This window comes from Coregonus clupeaformis, chromosome 9 (assembly GCF_020615455.1).
Source record: "Coregonus clupeaformis isolate EN_2021a chromosome 9, ASM2061545v1, whole genome shotgun sequence".
In the NCBI taxonomy this organism is placed as follows: domain Eukaryota; kingdom Metazoa; phylum Chordata; class Actinopteri; order Salmoniformes; family Salmonidae; genus Coregonus; species Coregonus clupeaformis.
The window spans coordinates 47,765,526-47,786,945 of NC_059200.1; the positions used below are offsets into that span (position 1 = coordinate 47,765,526).

At 40.1% G+C, this 21,420-nt stretch overlaps 1 protein-coding gene across 5 annotated transcripts in view; it reads right to left on the reverse strand.

The window, feature by feature from the left end:
• Nucleotides 1-1,594: 1,594 nt before the first annotated feature.
• LOC121574025 (gamma-aminobutyric acid receptor subunit gamma-2-like) overlaps nt 1,595-21,420 on the reverse strand; it is a 60,197-nt gene continuing 40,371 nt past the window's right edge. The window contains exons 7-10 of one of the 5 annotated variants that reach the window (XM_041886542.2): nt 10,165-10,317; nt 6,940-7,145; nt 5,584-5,607; nt 1,595-2,895 (exon numbers count right to left, since the gene is read on the reverse strand). In XM_041886542.2, coding sequence (XP_041742476.2) covers nt 2,617-2,895; nt 5,584-5,607; nt 6,940-7,145; nt 10,165-10,317 — 662 coding nt within the window. In that variant the 3' untranslated portion in view covers nt 1,595-2,616. Of the gene's footprint in view, nt 2,899-5,583; nt 5,608-6,939; nt 7,146-10,164; nt 10,318-21,420 lie in introns of all 5 variants that reach the window. The other 4 variants (XM_041886541.2, XM_041886545.2, XM_041886544.2 and 1 more) reach the window with 4 other exon arrangements.

A 21,420-nucleotide genomic window follows, 5' to 3' on the forward strand; every position in this document is an offset into this window, starting at 1 on the left:
CATAATACAATGATAATAATGATATCAATGAAATGGGATAAATGAAGAAAATAAAACCTTTAAAAAATGGAAGGGTTTGATAAATGTTTGTTTCCTTTTGTGATCTACTATGTACATAATATCATGTGATTTACAATATGTACAGTAAAATGACTTATTCATTTAGATCAGGGTTTCCCAAACTTGGTCCTGGGGCCTCCCAGGGGTGCACGTTCAGTTTTTTTCCCCAGCACTACACAGCCGATTTAAATAATCAAAGCTTGATGATGAGTAATTTAAATCAACGTCCACCCATGGGAGGCCAAAGGACCGTGTTTGGGAAACCCTGATTTAGATTAAAGCACTGCTCTTTAACATCCTCTGGCTGCCTAAGGTACTCTTCTGGAACAGGTTGGCCATGATTTGGGTATATAAATACCCCATAAGTTGCATTGTAAGCGTTCCATTACCATTATTGACGTGAAGCACAAATAGTTTGAGTACTTATGTTGACATTCACAATGTGCTACACTATAAATGAGAAATGTTGTATTAACACATTAATGATTTAATGATCCATTATAAACACAGAAAAACAGAAAATCAAACAAAAAATAAATTCCTGAACTTCTCCCAGATCTTTCAATAAAATGTCAGCATCAGATCATTGTAATTTCCACAGTGTTTCTCTTAAAAGAGAGTAAGGCTTATGCATCTGGTCTGGTCACAAGCAGATGCTTTCTTCTCCATGTAGCTGTCATGTTCATCAATCTTCCTCAAGTTAAATGGTTTGTTTTTGTCTTAAGTCCTCTAAACCACCCATTGAGACAGATGGAATGGATCCTGTTTTAATGCAGTGACTAAGTAATGCAGTTCAGTCTTATGACAAATGGGGTGTTTTCTCTCAGTGAGAGTTTTGGCATTTTGATGGGTGTAGGCATTCAGAACTACAGCCGCTTCCATTGTAGACACTCAACGTGCCAGCTGAATGAAGTAAAACACTGCTTGCTGCGTTTGCGTGATATTCACTTCCACCAAGTGGTTGTGGGGGAGAGAAAGGGAGCAGAATATGTTTTGATGTAAGAAAACCATACTTTTGTTTTTGATGCCTATTTCTTATCTACACACTTCCCATAGGAGCCAGCACAGCCATACTTGTGTGTCAATTGAAGAAGATAACCACCAATAGCAAAGTGTTTGAAAGGGAAGATGAGTTCCTCAGAGCAGTCTACAAGTTAATAAAGGTTGATATAACAACGTTTTGCCTGTAAGGTCTGGATTGATCCTCTTGTAATACATATTGGTAGAGATGAACGTTAATTTATAAGACAAAATCTGACTTTATTGTCTCATTTTCTACTTTTCCTAAAAAAGTAAGACACAATCCAGATTAATAATCAGCAGTGTTCTTTTTTTTGTATCCATAGCCAACAATAGAAGACCTTAAAGGGGCAATCTACAGTTTAAACAATAACAAAGGGACACCCCGCCTCTGTTTTGGTTAAAAGCTGAGGGATGGACCTGAAGAAATGTAACCACTCTTAAATGATGCAAGGACTGACCATCCAATACATCTAAATTATAGTTTTAAACATATTTTGAGGCTATACAGTGTTTGTTTACATTTACAATGTTTCCAAACAATTGAGTAAAACAAGCTTATATCTTGGGTTGTGATGGGGTACGACAGTCGAAGTAAGCTTTTGAGGCCTTTATAAGTTATATTCTTCAATTATCTATGAGTATATAATTAATTTATATGTCTGAAAATTGATGTATCAACTGTGGATTGCCCCTTTAAAACATGTGTTGATTTTGGGCCTGAAAGGTGCATGCAATAAATGTAAACCACTACATAATATTAAATATATACAGTGTCTGTACAGTTGACCATAAACAGTATTTTCTAGCGCTCTGACCACACATGAAAAAAGTAATGTTTAACTGTGCTAAAGTAATGTTTTACAGTTAGCTGAAAGAAACCTAGCTATCAAAGTATAATTGAAAATCATACTAACTGTTCAACCTATATATATATATATTAAAGTGCTTTAGATTTTGCTTATTTTGGATTTTGGATGGATGGAACATAGCAATAAATAAATACATATTTTAAAAAATGGGAAACTAAGCTGATGTCAAATCTTCCGTTTGTCTTCTACAGTACATGCGTGACTTGTTAATACAAAAAAACGGGAACATGCTTAATACTATTTTTGTTTGAATGAAGTTTGTTTACTGTGAAAATGTTTACTGTAATCTAATATACTGACTAAGGGCAGATACAAAAGAAACATTGAAGCGGCCCTGATTGTGAATACCTTCTACATAAACCAATTACCTGACCAAGGGGAATCTGGGAAACGTAGTCATGCAGAATCACTACGGTGAGCTTAGGTTCTTGCTTACCCAAAGCACAGTCGTAGTTCCACTATCGGACACCAGATCCCTGCATGCCTATTGGTTTTGCTACAACTTTTGCTTCAACCATACAAAGAAATTATGAAAAATATGAATTAACAAATAATGAAATCGAACAGAAACAAAAATAAAAGGAAAACATTTCAGTGGGTCCCCTTCTTAAAAATCATCTAGCTGGAGCAGAACGTATATTATAAGGCTGGCTACATGCTGGATCTAGAGATAGAGATAGGAGATCCAGTAAACCAGGTTAAAGAGACCGAAAGCGGTGGGGAAACCGATGCGAGCGTACGAGTCTATCTTGGCGACACGGATGTGCAACCGCCCATGCCGCCAGGCCCCGGAGCGGCAGTCCTCGAAACAGCAGAAGAAGCTGGTGCAGTCCTTGCCGTCCAGGCACTCGTAGCCATACTCCTCATCTCGCTCCTGCATGTGGGTGGCGTTGTTCATCTGGATGGCGGTGGCTGAGCGAGGCCGTATGTCCACCGTAGGGGTCTGCTTTTAACAGAGAGAGCACAGTTAGCGACTAGAGTCTAAGAGGCAGCACAGGGGACCTAATTTAGTCTCTCTTTATGTTAGTATACAAAATGTAATTTGCACCTTCACTTGCCAATGGGATCTTTTTAAGCATGTCAGTAAAATACATGTATACCAATCTGTGGCACCTGCATTTAATTAGAGTGGCTTAAAGATGACAATGGACTATTCCCTTTGGAACACGCAATGCAAATAACACCTTTGGGTAAAGCCTATGAGTACAAAGTTTAGCTTCTATCAGAAACATGGTGTAGTTTTGCTTTATTTAGCAGAATGATGACTCTAGTGCTGGGCAACCCATTTTAAGCTCTGCTGCTGCACATCATGGGAAAACACGAGGAGCATCATTGTTATCATTAGTCCCAAAGCTAAACACAGTCCTCTTTTGCATAATGATTCACTCAAATTACATCGGACCTGCTATATTTGAAGTGTATCTTATGAAGGCTTCATAAAGCATTCATATAGGCTTCATAAGCACTGCATACATGGGTCACAAATCATCTGTAACTGTATTTCATGCTTTATAAAAGATGAACAACTGTGAACAAATAAATGTATGATTATGTCACGCAGTTATGCCACATTATGAATCTTTATAGAGCATGATATACGGTTGTAGATGATTTGTGAAGCATCTATGTAGTGCTTATGAAGCCTATATGAAGGCTTTATGAAGCCTTCATAAGATGCACTTCAAATAAAGCGGGACCAATTCTTTTTCTGTACATGGATACCATTGTGTGGATTTCACAGGGGGGAAATCGGAATTTATTGTAAATCGCTCATGATGTAAGCTGTATGATAAGAAAGACTCCTGAGCAGGGACTCATTGTTCCTCCATCCTCCATTTCCTGTCCCTAAATTGGTTAAATCAACGTCCTTTTAAGCCTGCTCACCACTTGAGGGCATAGCGTTTTATTTCTGATGATTCCTAAAATAGGTCAGTGACATCAGCGAGTCCTTTGCTCCATCAGTCAAAAGAGGCACAATTCGCATTCAAATAGGGCATTTTCATGGGCTTTTATCTAAAAATAGCATGGCACCTTTAAAAAAAAAACTCTCTCATGATCAACTTTAAGACGGAGTTTTCTCCGACCCAGCATAATATTTTCTGAATGAGTCAATTTGAAATATAATGACACATTTATATATTGGATTGTCCCACTTAAAATAAACTGAATGGAATCGCTACTAATTGAACAGAGCCCAAAGCCTGAACAGAGACCCTAGCCTCTAGCCTCTTTCAAAAGCTTTTTTGCACTTAATGAGGCTTTACTGTAGCTTTATTTACAATGGATGCCGTGCCAGTACTATGTTTAGGTAATCATATTGCTTTCCGAATGTTCTGTCCTTATGAAATGAATCATATGTGTGTCAAGTACCACTTCTCAAATGCCATAAGCATTGGGGTAAATTGTTTAAGACGTGACATCATAAAAGCTCAAAACATTGATTTGACTTTAACTCGCACCCTGCAGCTCAAATTTGCCCAGCACTAGAACACAAGGGTTATTGTCGTCCCTTTGAAAACGATACATAACCATCATGTAAAGCATGATTGCTGGTTCCACATCATTGTCTGATTGATTGACAGCTGCCAGGGGATTTGCAGCAGGAAGCAGCAGCAGGTCATGTGACTCGGTTCTCAAAGTGGGGTTGCACGGTAGAAGGAAGAGCGTGGTGGGAGCTAGCTCAAGCAGAGTAGCAAACACAGATACTGCAGCGTGGCCGGGGTTTGCAAAACAAAACAGTGGCATTGCAGCTTTAACCGGATGAAAGTAGACAACCTCTAGGGAGGAATGATTGACGGAAACACTTAGGCTTCTGCTCTGGATCTGTACCACTTTAATCTAAGCTTAGTGTCAGCTGTAGTAAAACTTTTTTAAATTATTTGTCAATTTAAAATAACTATAGAAAATGGCCTTCCTATAAATGGCTGGTTCAAATGTTTACCATACTTACAGTATTCTCTGACTAATGGTATTTCAATTCAGTCAAATGACCCCATTAAGAAATGTTATTTCATACCATAGATTAAGGGTGATTCCGATTTTTAAAGCACACAGTCTTCTTTACTTGAGTGTTAAATATAGCTCTTCAGTAGCACCCTGTGCACTATGAGTGTTTAAAGATTATTGGGGCTAAATCTACTCTGCTGCGTGTGGAGCCATTAAGATGATCACTACTAATTAGGCTTAGCACAGTGTAGTGGTTGTCTATTTCAGTCTGTTAAGGCTCTGCTGACTCTATAGGAAGCGTCAGGTTAAAAGCCCAACAAATACACGGGTAGGTTAACTGACAGGGGAGAAAAAGCTGCCACTGGTTTACAGTCAAAATTGCACAGTGTGAGGCAGAAAGAAATGAAAAAAAGCCAGAATGAAACCATTGTGTGGCATCTTTTTACTAGCTGTGGACGTGTGTGGGCTGGTTGAAAGAGCGGAATGTTGTCACTACACAAGTACGTCTGGCTGCCTCTGCACTTTCCAGTGAGCACTTTGTGTAGTGGTATTGCGGAAGAGATTCTAAGGTAAAGAAAGGGTATCTAAAACAGACAAGTAGCAGTGCGGTGCGCTAGCTGGAGCCAGAAAGAGGCAAAATGCAGCAGACACATGCAGTCAATAGTTGAAACTCAAGGCAATATACCTTTGAGGAAAAGAACCGGAGGAGCTTTTGTCCCAACAGGAAACAAAGAATATGTGGAATTAAAACAGAACAACACAAAAAAGAACACATGTCAAAAAACTAAAACAAAGAGAACATCAAAAGAACATAAAAGTAGAAAGAGAACAGCATACTGAAGAGACACACACATACAGGAGGAGGAAGATGCATGACAGGATACATCACACTGGAGACCAGGTTGATCCCCAGTCAAATCTACCTTTAGAGATATGCTATATCCATGATAAAAACTTGACTTCAATGGTTTAGGGGTGATATTGATCCTAGTAGGGCTCAAAGCTGACCCGTTACACCAAAACAAGACAAAGGCATTTTTATGTACAGTTATTGGCATTTGTATCTAAAAAACACATTGAATATGGATTTGTAGTACTTTATACTCTCTTTCTCCATCTAACTTAAAATACTTTAGCATACCTAATCAGTTCCAGTACGCATACATTTAATAGATTGATTATAAATAACCTGTTGTTGTCCTCATGCATAATACAATTCTCTGAACAATTACCATCATAACATGAAATAGGACATTGTTATGTTTTATCTTTTCAGAAAATGGTTAGACCCTTACACCCAAAGCCTATGAGAAATGAAAGGATGTTATTTCCTCGATTTCCTGTTTTATTCTTAACTATTCATGAAGATCAAAAGGATCTCAGTCAAAGGCTTCCGCATCATATCTTGGCAGACCATGTGAAGAACCTCGGTGAGAACAACCTTGGTGAGAACATCCAGATCATTACTCGTTCATCCTGCACACATTTATATCCAAAAGAAAATCTTAGTTACAGAGAAGCTGAAACTGGAGCATCCCACAGCCTTTTAAGTACCTTGCTAGCTCTGGTGCTTTCACTTTAGCCACCATTATGTTGTGGGGATTTGAAGACCCTAAGAAAACTTCTGGTCATGTGAGAAAGGTCTAAATTACTACTGCACAGGTGTGGTGTGGATTAAGGACAGGTTCTATTTCTCCCGTGCCTCTCCCGCAGACTGCATGGCACTCACAAGGACTTCTCCCTTAAGGAAACCTAGTAGTAGTAGGCGGCTATACATTACAGTAACACAATAATACAGTGACAGTGATTGGTGAGGCTTTCCGAGGCTGGAAATAACTCAGTGTTTGGAAAGTGCTGTAATCTCCACTCCTTGACCTAGCCTCTTCCTCATATATACACATCATCACGGGTAAGGTTAAAACTCTGTGAAAACACGCTAAGCTCAAATGCTAAATGATTTAAGGAGAAATACTGTAAGTTCCCTGACAGAACAATTTTGTCTTCACTACTTGTGGGCCTACTTTGGATATAAAACACTCACCGGGTTTTTCTTTTTCTTGTCCTTTTTTGTGCTTGGCTTCCTGTTGCTCACAAAGTAGTGCAGTGTTCCATACTCTATCAGCGCGGCGAAAACAAAGATGAAGCACACGGACACAAAGAGGTCCATGGCCGTCACGTAGGATACCTTAGGCAACGACTTCCTGGCTATGGTACTCAGCGTAGTCATGGTCAGCACAGTGGTAATGCCTGTCAATGGACAAGATGGCCAAGAGGGTCAAGATGAGGGTATAGAGAGGTTATAGCAGCAAAGGATAACATATACCATTTGTGACCCATTTTAAGAAGCTATGCGTATGTCACACGTCTCTATTTCACAGGAGAGGCATTTGAAGTTTTTTAAAAATTATATATTTTTTATCAAAATGTGTTTTTTGGCAGAAACGCCTTCTTGAACATGTCAACTTTCATGTGCCTTAATAACCAACTTGTATGTCATCTGTAAATACGAATATTATTGTTAAATTACAAGCCTAGTTGGTTTAGCCATGGAAAAAGACAGGAACCTTCCCGCTAGCCATGATTGGCTGAGATAATGGATGGAGTTGACATGCCGAGAGATGAGTTTGGATTGGTCTGCCATGTAGCACGCTTCTGTCGATAACATGAGCTGCTCAGTATGTGTAGATAATCCTTGCTACCGCAGCTTTTTTGAAAGATATAATGTTAGCCATGGAGAACTGCAAAAGGGTCGCTACTGCTCTCAACAACATTGCTGCTCTTAATTTAGCAGGCGCTATCGACAAAGATGGGAAAAAGTTGTGATAGACTACTTTCTGCACACGGTCAGTGTGAACCGGAGTGACTTGACACATCGGGCCAACCAAGCTGTAGCTAGCTACAAATTAAATGGAAAAGACACAGGACGTCTTACTTAAAGTGGTTCCAGTTTGCCGTGAAGCGTGTCATCATCCATGTATACGGGTAAGAGTCTAGCTACATTTTCAGATATTATACGTTTCTAATTTTGTCAGGAAGTCGTTTTCATTGCAGGTTAAAGCGTACTGTTCGCTAGCTAGCGAACATTAGCTTTCTGGCTCGCTGGCTAACGTTACGTGTATAATCTGTGAAGTAATATTATTTGTATCTCAGAAAGACATTCGCATTGCTAGTTATAGCCTAATGTTAGCTAACTAACATTGTACTTAGTTGGTTAGCTTTAGCTACCTGCAGATTCGTCCTACAGCATTTAATGCATGGTGGCTAGCTATGACAATCAGTTTGTACTGTAGCTATGGGTGGTGGTCGATCACATTTTTAGGGATGTTGGATTTTAGGATTTGGGGATATGGTGCAGTGGAGGCATTCCAAAATGTAGGAGATGTAGGAGACTAACATGACAAGTTGTTTGAGAGTATGCCTTTATTTATAGTTGTTTTATTTACTTTTTTAATGGTCTCAGAGATGTGAGAAAAAAATATAAAAAACTCAAAATAAACTTTCTGTCCAAAAATGTATTCTCATAGGAAATTATTAGAATGGAGGAATCTCAGACTGGTTGAACAAAATAAAATATGTATGATATCCAGTGGGGATGGTTGAACTATTTTAGCATGCTGCACATGAAGAGAGCTTGCTATTTTATCCTTATGGGTTTTAAATGCATTACATACTTTATTCCAGCAGGTAAAAACATGTATGATTTAGTATAGTGATCAGAAAAAATTCTTCCAGAACGGGTTTGAGTACTGGATTACACGGAACTAAAGGATTATGAAATGCAGAGTGTGTTTAATTGCAACCAATTGACACAGTATGACGTATAGTCTCCCATAACGGATGGCGTAGCGACCAACTGTTTTGGTCCCCCTTGATCCACAACATATCTATGCTTTCGAATTCAGCCAATATGTTCATACCATGCCTTACCACCAGCCATCTGGTGCATGGGCTCTTTGTCACCATGTAAGAGACATGATGATGTGGAGGGAGATACTACACCAGGGGAAACCTTTTAACGTAGCACACAGATACTACACCAGGGGAAACCTTTTAACGTAGCACACAGATACTACACCAGGGGAAACCTTTTAACGTAGCACACAGATACTACACCAGGGGAAACCCTTTAACGTAGCACACAGATACTACAGATGTGTGTTTACCGTGTACAGCTTCCAACATCCCTGCCTCAAACACACACCCCAGCTCTTCAACAAGTCACTCTAATATATCATGAGGGCTTTAGGCTAATATGGTGTTTATTTATCAATTTTTTATGAAAAATGAGAGACGTCATCATGTCTCAAGATTAATGTTGTAATATCCATGGGGGTGCCTGGAGTGATTGTGATATTTGGTTGGATGGCACTGAAGGATTAAGAATTATGTCACAGCCATTAATCCTTCCAGCTAGGTAACCAAAATGTACCTCTCTGTTATCTTTGGAAAGGAAATTAAGCTATTTGACTCCATTTACATTTTGGCAGGCAATTCAATTTGTCATAATATTAGTAAAATGTTATGAAGATTATAAGAAAAAAAATTATAAGATATAGACACCGGCAATAAATTAAATAATACGTTAACCTCTCACAGTAATAGGGTATAACATTGTTTCTAAAGGTCAAACAGCTCTTCTCTGATAAGAAGTGGATGTCCGTGTCCTGGATTGATTTACATTCAGCAATGCTTCTAATGGTCCTGGTGTGAGTGATTGCGGTAAGGGTTGAGAGGCCTGGAGAGGCTTGGAGGTGCATAAGGAACTGACTAAGGAATATGTAACTAAAAGACGACATTCTCTGAAGATGTCCGCCCTTTCGGAGACAAGGGAAGATTCAATAGCTCACACATTCTCCTCAAACATTCCCCCTTTTGCTTTAAGCAAAGTTGGGCCCCTGCATTTTTATGCCGAGGCTGCATCTCCCCTGAGATATGCATAAAAACATATGCGCCAGGCTGGGCTCATGTAATCAAGACTAGTTACTGAAGCAGCTGCCCTCTCTGGGCGCTAAGGGTCGGTCTGGACCACAGCAAGTCCTATTTTATGAGAGGCAGTGATCAATTAGGGACCACACTGCTAATGAACTCCACTGATAATGCTGCAACGTATGTTTGTGTCGGGGCTAGGTTGGCAGATTATGAAAATGAATGCTTTGGCGTGAACCTGATGAGATTAAATACAGGGCAGATGCAGAAATGTTTATTTATCTTCAATTCAATTGAAATCAAAGAATTATGGATGAGATTTGTATTGCTTTGTTGTTACCTAAGGATGTTCTAGCAGGCACAGCATCCTTGTTAATCCAAAAGGAGACCCAGGAGAGGACAACGATGAGGGTGCAGGGGATGTAGGTCTGAATGGTGAAGTAACCCATCCGCCTGCTCAAGTCGAAGAAGACTGTCAGCACAACGTAGTCGCCTAAAGGAGAGAGAAGACAAGAGAAAAAGCAGAACATTGAATCACCATATGGAAATTACACTGAACAAAAATATAAACGCAACATATATATAAAGTGTTGGTCCCATGTTTCAAGAGCTGAAATAAATCATTCCAGACATTTTACATACACACAAAAAGCTTATTCCTCTCAAATTGTGTGCACAAATTTGTTTACATCCCTGTTAGTGAGCATTTCTCTTTTGCCAAGATAATCCATCCAAATGACAGGTGTGGCATATCAAGAAGCTGATTAAACAGCATGATCATTACACAGATGCACTTTGTGCTGGGGAGTATTTATGTCTGTAATAAAGCCCTTTGGTGGGGAAAAACTAATTCTGATTGTCTGGACCTGGCTCCCCATTGGGTGGGCCTGGCTGACAAGTAGATTGGCCTATGCCTTCCCAGGCCCACCCATGGCTGCACCTCTACCCAGTCTTTTGAAATCCATAGATTAGGGCCTAATTCATTTATTTCAATTGACTGATTTTACTATATGAACTGTAACTCAGTAAAATCTTTGAAATTGTTGCATGTTGGGTTTATATTTTTGTTCAGTATATATAATATGCAGGAAGGCGATGCAGTCAATACAATTGAATCACCATAGAGAAAAACATAAATGCCACACAGTCAACAAATAAACAGTAGACAGAAGTAGATAAAGTTGTGGGATTTTAGAATTGTGTATACTGGAAATCAGATTTGCACATAACATCACAACATCCCTCCTGAAGACCACATCCCCCCCTTATCACAGGGTATCCCTGACTCCTACACCATCTGGGATCGATTCTGTCTGCTATATGGAGTAACAGTGCCAGCAGCTCACCCTGCTTGTGTAGGTTTACAGTGAGCTCACCGTATGTTGTACACTAATTGATTAACACCATAGTGTAAGCTGTGTCAGAAACCCTCCCGTCCCATACTATATTTTGTGCTTGTAAGCCTGGGAGGCATTGAGCATTCTCTCATAGCCCCTTTTCTGCTCTGCGAGTGGGGCAGCGCTGCTTCTCAGATGGGACGAGAACAGCTGGCTTTATTAATAAAGCACCAAGCAATTTGGCAACCTGGTAATTTATCTCACGAGTAAAAAAAGAAACACACGTTGTCTGCCATTTCTGCAAAACGCCAACATCTGTGTGTTCACACAGCAGGGCTATGTGATCAATCCCAGGTTACACCTCTCCTCACCTCCACACTGATGGCGTAATTAGATAGCCGAGTACAGCGACAGAGAGAGAGAGAGAGACCTCATTACCGCTCATATCTCCATGTTATTTTCTGCTGACAAGGCAGTTGGTAAGAGGAGAGAGAGACATGAAGGATGTCCTCAGGGGTCTGTGGTCCACTATTTGTTTTTATTAACATTACATAAGTTGAGGGCTGGAAGTTGCACAGACAGCCCCTGGCAACTGAGAAACTGCCAGTTAATACACTTATTGAGCTTGGTCAGCAGTGGCACATCCACATTGCATTACCCTCCACTATTTATAATGATGGGCTTCGCCAACGGACCCAAATACTACCTTAGTGTAAGACACCCCCGGTGCACAACAGTACAGCACAGCTCTGGCAGAGTGTTTCCTACAGTGATTACAGAGAACAGTGCTCTCCTGATAGAGACTTGGGGTGAGGATATTGACAACCTCCTCCATTAGGGCTCAAGGCTAATGTATCAGTATCAATTCAATAATGCCTTCCTGTTGTCCTGAAACACTCAGCTTTCTTGTTTATCGCCTTGTTTATTTGTTTAGCTCAGAACCCCATTATCTCTCACCATGGCAAACATTATCACTCCTTCAGTGGACAACACAAGAGTTGGAGCTAGCAAATGAATGAGGTAAAATGGAGATACGATAGCTAGATATATCTGGTTAATCTCACACAGTAGACAGTATGATGAACAAAGTACATAGCGTGTAGCTTTGATACACACAACACTGATCAACACAACCCAATCATGTTTCGCTGGGGCTACGCACACCTCGGCAACAGTGACACATCACACATTATCATGGCCCACGGCTCACCATTCCTGGCTCTGCTCTTTTTTTCTTCTTCTGTGTCTCAGAAAAAGCCCTAAAAATAGCCCTCCCAAATTATTTAGTGAAATGTAATATTGGGTCCTTGGCATGTGCCGCATAGGTCTCCCTCTCTCTCTCCCTCCCCAGAATCTACAAAGCTTCAGTGAGGGAAGTAGCCGGCTCGTCCCTATGCATTTCTTAGTGCACTCCAGGACATCAAAGGGCCATGCCTGCTTCCCCCTAATGACAGCCTAGCTCATGCACGCGCACGCACACACACACACACACACACACACACACACACACACACACACACACACACACTCAAAGCTCCTCTCTTTCTGTCAGAAGATCTGATCTGTCAGCCCACAAGATAATGGAACAAATGGCGTAGGTGTAGAAATGCCTGTCCTGCTTTAATCTTCACACCGTGGGAATGCATGAAGCAACGCTTCCTTCGAACAGGCAGGCAACTCCTCTGGTGGGGCTATACCTAATATATTTATATATTTATTTTACTTCTCTTTGAAAATGCAACACCCTTATCCAAGAACATTAAAGATGGTTGGTAATCGGCTCAATGGGTTTGGTTGGGTCATGCCAATGAAGATGGAGCCTCTTCCATATTCAGCTTGAGATAGATCTTGGATTCAATTAGTCTATGTGGGTTAAAATATTTATCCCTCATCTAATGGTTAGCCTAACTAGTAGGCTATTGGTTGGCGATTTTCTGTTTTCTTCTATTCAAATAGACTCTACTACACAACAGAAAAATTTAGAAAAAATTATAAAGCTGTGAAAAATCCACCACATACAGTAGCCTAAACAATGACTCAAAAGTAAACTCATTGTTTATATTGAGATATTGTTTTCTGTAGTTGTATTAGTATAGCTGCACATTTTCCTGATGCAGGCAATTTAGTAAGAAACCTCACAGATGTAATCTTCTCCTCCTGTAAAGATTTATGGAATGCAATAATAACTTGGGGTGGAAAATCATTCAGAGCACACTGTTAAAACCTCTGGGACTGCCAGATAGAATTATACACACAACACAGGCCTCACTCTCCTCATACTCCTCCCATCCCAGATCCCACTGCAACAACATTACTGTGGTAAATAAGCAGTTCCATTTTCTATTTTAGATGGAAAAAAATAATGTCTTTGGATGGGCGGAGGAAATGATGAAACATCACTCCCAGGAATGTTGCTGGCTGCATATTGCCGGGGCGACTGCTTTCAGGAGAGGGGATATGGTAATCCCAGGTTGGGTTGCTGACTAGGAGAAAAGCTGCTGCCACAGGAAAATCTCTCTCACCCCCTATAAATTGGCATGACGGAGACAGGCAGGCTTGGACCTGCGGCACATGTTGGCCGTCCCATGGTCAGAGGCATCTGGTGACAGGATGGCATGATGTCTTGGTATGGCCTCAGCCTCGCTGTCAGGGGTCGACTATGAGAGGAGACGGTATGCAGAACCACAGAGCACAGTCTATGAGAAAGGATGGTAAGCATGACTGTGGGGTCAGCTACAGTATACGAGGGGATGTTGAGCAGCACAATACACTGGGGAGTGGGGACACAGCAGTTACAGTGTCTGTCTAGGGACATTATTAATGCCCATGTGCGGAGGATTGGACAGCATGTCTTAGTCAGGAAATAGTGTGCCCGCTGTTCAAAGAGATTACCATCATGGTCTCAGGTCTAGGGTCGAACTACCACATCTGGGGTTTACGTAACCACCCAGATCTGAATTTTAACTCCCAGTGCAGTCAGTCCCCACTCCCCATATCTAATATATTTATTTCCTTATCTTCCTCCGCTTGCTACCCATTTGAACTGGTTTAGGGGAAGACTTATCCCCCTCGCAGAACAATCAGAATGCTGATGAGCAAACTCTAATCCTGGATGTGCTGGGAAAAATAAGATAATCTGCAATTCAAAATGACAAGATCCAACTAGTGAAGGCAAGCCAATGCGGTGGTTGGCGGTAGACCTGGAGCTTCGGCAGTAAGGAGATGCACACTTATAGCTCAGAGGTATGCAGTACACAGTGCAATTAGGGCAGGCTTTCCAAACCCAAAACAGAAGGCAGGGGGTCTGTTCAATCATACTCTTTCTGTACTGCACATGCTGTCATTGGTCCAGTTGTCATAGCAATATTTCTCTAGGCACGGATCCATCCTCACAAAGTAATACGCTTAAGAGTGGTTTTTTCGAGGGGTTACTACAAGCTGAGCATATTTCACATTTCATTTGGACATGGGAAAGGTGCAAAATAGCTTACACGACAGCTCAGCTGTTGTAGTGGAATTATATCACAGAGATTCATGGTGAATGTAACCATATAATGTACCATTATGTTAGAGCAAGGTAATCATCTCATTGCCTGCAGTCTAAGTGATCTGACGTCTAATGTATAGTCTCAGAAATATAATATGAGTTGGTTGCTCGGGTTTCCACGAAGGGATTATATACTATATTACAGTACTATGTTCTTTTGTAGTAAACAATAAAAAATGATGTCATAAACTAATCAGCAGCCACAAGTTATAGTGAGACCAGCAAGTCTCCTCTCTCCTCCTCATTTCCTTGTTTATTAGCTTGGAGACTGAAGGTGTCCCAGTACAGTATAATGGTGGTGTCACGCCCTGGCTCTGGGGACTCTTTAATGTTGAGCCAGGGTGTTGGTTCCTATGTTTAGTTATTTTCTATGTTGTGTTCTAGTTCGTGTTTTCTATGTTGGCCAGGGTGGTTCCCAATCAGAGGCAGCTGATTCTCGTTGTCTCTGATTGGGAACCATACTTAGGCAGCCTGTTGGCACTTTTGTTTTGTGGGATCTTGATCCGTAAGGTTTGTGTTTAACCCTAGGACTTCACGTATCGTTTATTGTTTTGTTCGTGTGTGTACTCATTAAAAGAATGTACGCTTATCACGCTGCGCCTTCGTCCGTCACTTCTTATAACGATCGTGACAGGTGGGTGAGAGCAATTAGGGCTAGAGTGAGTACGGAGCCATGGACTCCTGTGTCATGCCCATAGGGGGCACTAAGGCACGTGCCCACTCAGATCTGTCCTGTTTTTACATTTTTCAGATGTTTTTACTAAACTTCATTTTTAAGCCCACACTTTATCATAATTATTTATAAAAATACCCATCTGAGGTATTTTGCCCCCACCCCCAATTCTCCCTAGTAAGTGGCCCATTCCTAGGTGCACGGAACAAAGATACCGGACCCTACGCTGGATGCAATTACTCTAGTGCGTGCAGTATCGTCAGTGGAGGAGGAGAGAGAGTATAGAGTGACACTCACAGCTGCCGGTGATGGACAGGAGGTATGTTTGTAAATTAATCTGATCAAGCTATGTAGCCTACTGATTCCTTGATGAATAAATAAAACATGTTTTGTTGTTTCTCTGTAATACTAGCCACCTAGCAATTTTATTTTATGGAAATTCATAGACAGTGAATAAAAATTCATAGACAGAGATTGAAAGACATTTAGATTGTTCTTTTCAAAACTCAAATTACAACAAATAGATACAGAATTATTGACAAAAAATGATTTAATTATTTGGTTACGATACCATATATCAGTGTGGCAGTTGTACTAAACTTCTAAGGCATAAAAGTTCTTAAAGAATCAACGTGCAACATTAATGAAAAGTACAATTAAACAGGTAAAGAGGTATGCTTAGACAACCTTTGTGGAAAAATATAATTTTTTTTACATAGAAAAGGGCATAATGATTATGGCTCTAGATTGCAAGAAAAAAGCTGTTTCAGGTGTTTGAAAAATGCTAAATTCTCCAACTTCTGGAGGGGGTACTTGGTGCCCCTCTAAAATAATGGCTGCATGATGTCCCTGCTAGAGCGAGTAGGGAGCCCTGGACTCTCACAGTAGACTTTGCATGCCTGGATAATTTGATCATGATCTCTACGACTCTCCTCTCCTCATACCTACTGCTCCACAGAGTGGCATTGACTCTGCACTGCTTCCTGCAGCTTAAAACTCAATGTATTGATGATACTGGTACTGGGTTGTCTCAACAGTGTGGGGTTGGGAGTGGAGCGAGGACAATTAAATAGCAACGATCGTAAACATTTATAAATGGTCAAAAATACAGTTTTGATCAATGTAACAGCTGCATAATGGAGTACGATAATCAACCCTTTTTTATTTTAAAAATCCATGAAATATTGACTGTATTATAACACATAAACAATTGGATAATGAGAGAGAATATTAATGGAATCCAGAGATTTTGGTGGGACTTCATGTATTCAATTGAATGTCAATGATACAACCACATATGGCCCTTTTATATGTTTTGTTAATATACTGATAGAATAATTATGTTTGAAACTACCAACTATTTTCATAAACATATGGACATAATCAAATTATCTAGAATTTTGAATGATCTAGAATTAACCAATGCACATTTATTTGACATTATGGGAGTGGCGCAGTGGTCTAAGGCACTGCATCGCAGTGCTAGCTGTGCCACTAGAGATCCTGGTTCGAATCCAGGCTCTGTCGTAGCCGGCCGCGACCGGGAGACCCATGGGGCGGCGCACAATTGGCCCAGCGTCGTCCAGGGTAGGGGAGGGAATGGCCGGCAGGGGATGTAGCTCAGTTGGTAGAGCATGGCGTTTGCAACGCCAGGGTTGTGGGTTCGATAAAATAATGTATGCGCTAACTGTAAGTCGCTCTGGATAAGAGCGTCTGCTAAATGACTAAAATGTAAATGTAAATAGCACCTTATAACACAGTCATAACATGTCATAACATGTTATAATAGTTGACATAACTTGTCATAACCTGTCTTAACATTGTCATAAGACTGTCATGACACATATTTAGACCTGTTCTGATATATATTACGATATTTTATGGCTGGTTATGACACCTACATAAGAGTGTCAAAACCAACAAAACCTTCCAAACTAGGCAAAACATTCCATTCCAGCATAGCCTACTTGTAAAATTGGCAATTGTATTACCATGTCACACACATTGATGTCAAACATGTGCCTACCCCAATGCTATGTTGCTGATGACTGGAATGAATGCAGGAGCAGGACAACATGTGTGACTTATGACTGACATATGGGGAATGTACTGTGTATACAGTTAGGTCAAAAATGATTGCCAACCTTGATAAAGATGAGCAGAAAAGACTGTATAAATAAATAATACATACCATACCTGGAATTTGATAAATGCCATTGGCACTTGGATTGGAACCGGTGCTATGGTCAGATGACATGAAAATAGAGCTCTTTGGACTAATCAAAATCCACAAAGTAATGGTTAATTGACCACAAAATCAACATTTTGCAATGGCCATCTCAGTCTACGAACTTGAACCCCATTGAAAAGTTGTTGTTTGAATTTAAGAGTGCAGTCCATAAGAGCAGACAAAGCATATCAACGTTCTGGAAAGATTCTTTATGGAGGAATGGTCTAAGATCCCTCCCAACGTACTCTCCAATCTCATAAAATGTTTTAGAAAAGGCTCATTGTCGTTATCCTTGCAAATGGAGGGTGCTAGTGTATTGTAAACAGGGGTGTGAATAATTTTGACCACTTTCTTAAAGAAAAAATATATATAACTTGCTAAACACAATTCTATTTCTCTGAGCAATTGTATTAGTATAATATAATATAATCACTCTTATTTTATAAAATGTTTTGCTCATATTTATCAAGGGGGACAATAATTATGGACCTGACTGTATATCTTTAGCGAACGGTGGGGCAGAGAAGCGACCCCGAGTCGCTGGTGTGAAAGGCTAACGCCCTACGCATCGAGCCAATAGGGTTAACCCACTTGGTGGGAATTGTAACATGGCTCATATAGCGAGGATTGCTAACCTGCCCCCTTCAAACGGTTAAGAACCAACTATGTGCTACCTTTTTGTAGCATTTCTGACAATGCTAACATCTTTTTTAGCCGAAACTCAGAGTTCTAACACAGGGTTGGTTGCTTGGCAACAACACAGCTGTTTGCACCATGCTGCCACTGCCAGTTATAAGAAGTGTATGCGAACAAACCTAGGCTACTGTTTATAGCTAGCTATATGGTGGTATTCAAGCTTAGGTTAATCAATAAATGCAAACATATATTTTGATTAACTAGGTAGCTAATGTTACGTTGCTAACTTTAGCTCGCTTGTACAAAACCTAGCAGCTAGCCTATGTACCTAGCTAACACCAGTCAGCTGAAAGCTAGCTAGCTAACGAACAGGGAAATAAAGTTAGCTAGCCAATGAATGCGTTTTTGTTTTGATTAGCTAGGTAGCTATCTAGCTAGCTAGCTAATGGAACATTATACTAGTCAGATGAGAGCTACCGTTGGTTAGGTAGCTAACCAACAAGTGAGGAAAGCTAGGTAGCTATATTTTGCAAAGTAAGGTTTTTCACATAAGGCCGAAGTTATGTGTAAACTGCTGATCTAGACACTTGTGTGTAATCGGAGCACAAACAAATATGTACAAATAAACTAGTGAACGTCATTGGCTGCTATGATAGCCAATTAAGTTTAGCTAGCTAAGTAACCTTAGCCAACGTAAGATTGTAACGTTAGCTAACATGTATGGCCAGTTCATGCACCACAATAGATCATACTTTCTTACACAAAGCATAACTAGTTAGTTACGTTAAGTTTAAAACCACCAAACTTTGGGAAACTGCCATACTACTCACGTCATTTGCATTCCACAGACCAAGCTAAGTATGGTCAAATGAGGTAGCTAGATTTCAGACAGGACAAACACTGCAGTTAGCTACGCTACATTTCCTCGAAGAACAACCAAGACCACTCAAACCATAGCCGAGAAAACAAATTGTTGTGTTAAGAAACAGTAAGCTAGTTATGAACCGAATATAGTAAATGGTTGAACCCCAAATGCACACGTAAACAGAACCTCAGTTGTGCAGACTTGACTGACAGCATCACTGTTTCAAACATGTGTAGAATAAATTCCAGCTCCGACATTAGCTCTTTCTCCTGCTGTCTTATCATTCTCATAATCCAAATGTGTGCTGACTGATCAACACATTGTCAAGTTACTGTTCAGTGTGTTCACAGAAAATCTGAAGTCGCCTTGCACAAGTAAAAAGTAGTCAGGGGGCTGCACACGATGCACCAGGGTAAAACAACATTAAAATCACTGCATGCGCAACATGCTGAGTTGCAGCCTGGTCCCATAGACTAGACGTAACATAGTAAATGTAAATCCGGGACACTAAAATTAGTAGATATGTATCCTTTGGTATGGTTACATAAGACAGAAGGTTACTTAAGGCAAAAATGAGGGTGGCTGGTCGGAGAGGAAGGATGGGCATATAACACGAATGTCTAGCAACCCAAAGGTTGAGTGTTCCAATCTCATTATGGAAAATGAGCATTTTAGCTAATTACCAAATTTGCAACTACTTACCACTTTTTAGCTACTTTGCAACTAGATACTGTAGTAGGTCAGAGCTGTGTGCTGGAAAACCTTAGTAGAGCATGGGTGGAATAGGCATTGTGGTGCTCATGTGAATTTCCTTTATTTTTCCACTTCAGACCAACGCCTATTCTCACTTAAAACATAGTTTTTAGTTTTGAATAAAGTTTACACACTGAGTGAAACAACTGCCATTTGTAAACATGATGTTCTTTAACTGAACTCATTGCATATTATCTTTTTATGCTGTAACTTCAAAATTCAAAAGTCACTCACACATCTGAGCTATCTTTTTTGCAGGTGCATGGTAACTTTAACACCTCTTTACTAGTCATGCTGTTAACATTATGGCAATTGATGTTAGTGTAGATTCATGGCTGTGCTATAGAAAGTCATGATAACCATAACCATACTGTGCAACATTACCTGGACTAGCTAAATACACTTTATGACCCTGTCATGAAGCACTATAACCATCATATGTGACTTTACTTGAACTAAGTAAATACACTTTATGACACTGTCATGAAGCATTATGTCCACCCTGTGTCACTTTACTTGGATTAAGTAAATACACTTTATGACACTGTCAAGACGCATTATGACCACCCTGTGTCACTTTATTTGGACTAAGTAAATACACTTTAAGACACTGTCAAGAAGAATTATGACCACCCTGTGTGACTTTAATTGGGATAAGTAAATATACTTTATGAAAATGTCAAGAAGCATTATGACCATCCTGTGTCACTTTACTTGGACTAACTAAATACACTTTACCACACTGTCAAGAAGCAGTAAGACCATCATAATCAAATAAGCCAAGCCTATCACGTACATGCCCTTATGTCAGTCATCAGTCACAAAGAGGGTGTCTTGTCCTGCTCCTGAAATCTGCTCCTGCATTCATCCCAGTCATCAGCGACAGAGCATTGGGGTAGGTACATGTCTGACATCAATGTGTGCAGAACTATAATGACAAGAATATGGCCAATTTCAGGAAATGTTATAAAACAAACATACTGTTTACATGTAGGCTATGGTGTAATGGAATGGTTTGCCTTGTGTGGTAGCCATAAAATAACACAATATTTATCACAATAGGTCTAAATATATTTGTCATTACTGTGTTATGACAATATTATGAGAGATTATGACACGTTATGTCAGCTGTTGTGACATATTATGACATGGTTATGACTGTTTTAACATGCTATGATGCTTCAAATAAAGTGTTATCAAACTTTTATGTCTACGACTTTTATGTAATCCTTTACACACTTTTCCCGATAGTAAAATCCAGGAGAAAAGGTGGTTTGCACAGGTAAACGTATGAATATTGTCAGTTTCTATTTTGAAAGCAATTGTGAAGTGGCAATTAGTTGACAAATATACTGAACGGAAATATAAATGCAACATGAAAAGTGTTGGTCCCATGTTTCATGAGCTGAAACAACATATCCCAGAAAGCTTATGTTTCACCGGGTCGTGGCTGAACAACGACATGGATAATATAGGTTTGGGTTTTCTGTGCATTAGCAGGACAGAGTAGCTACGTCTGGTAAGACGAGGGGCGGGGGTGTGTGTCTATTTGTCA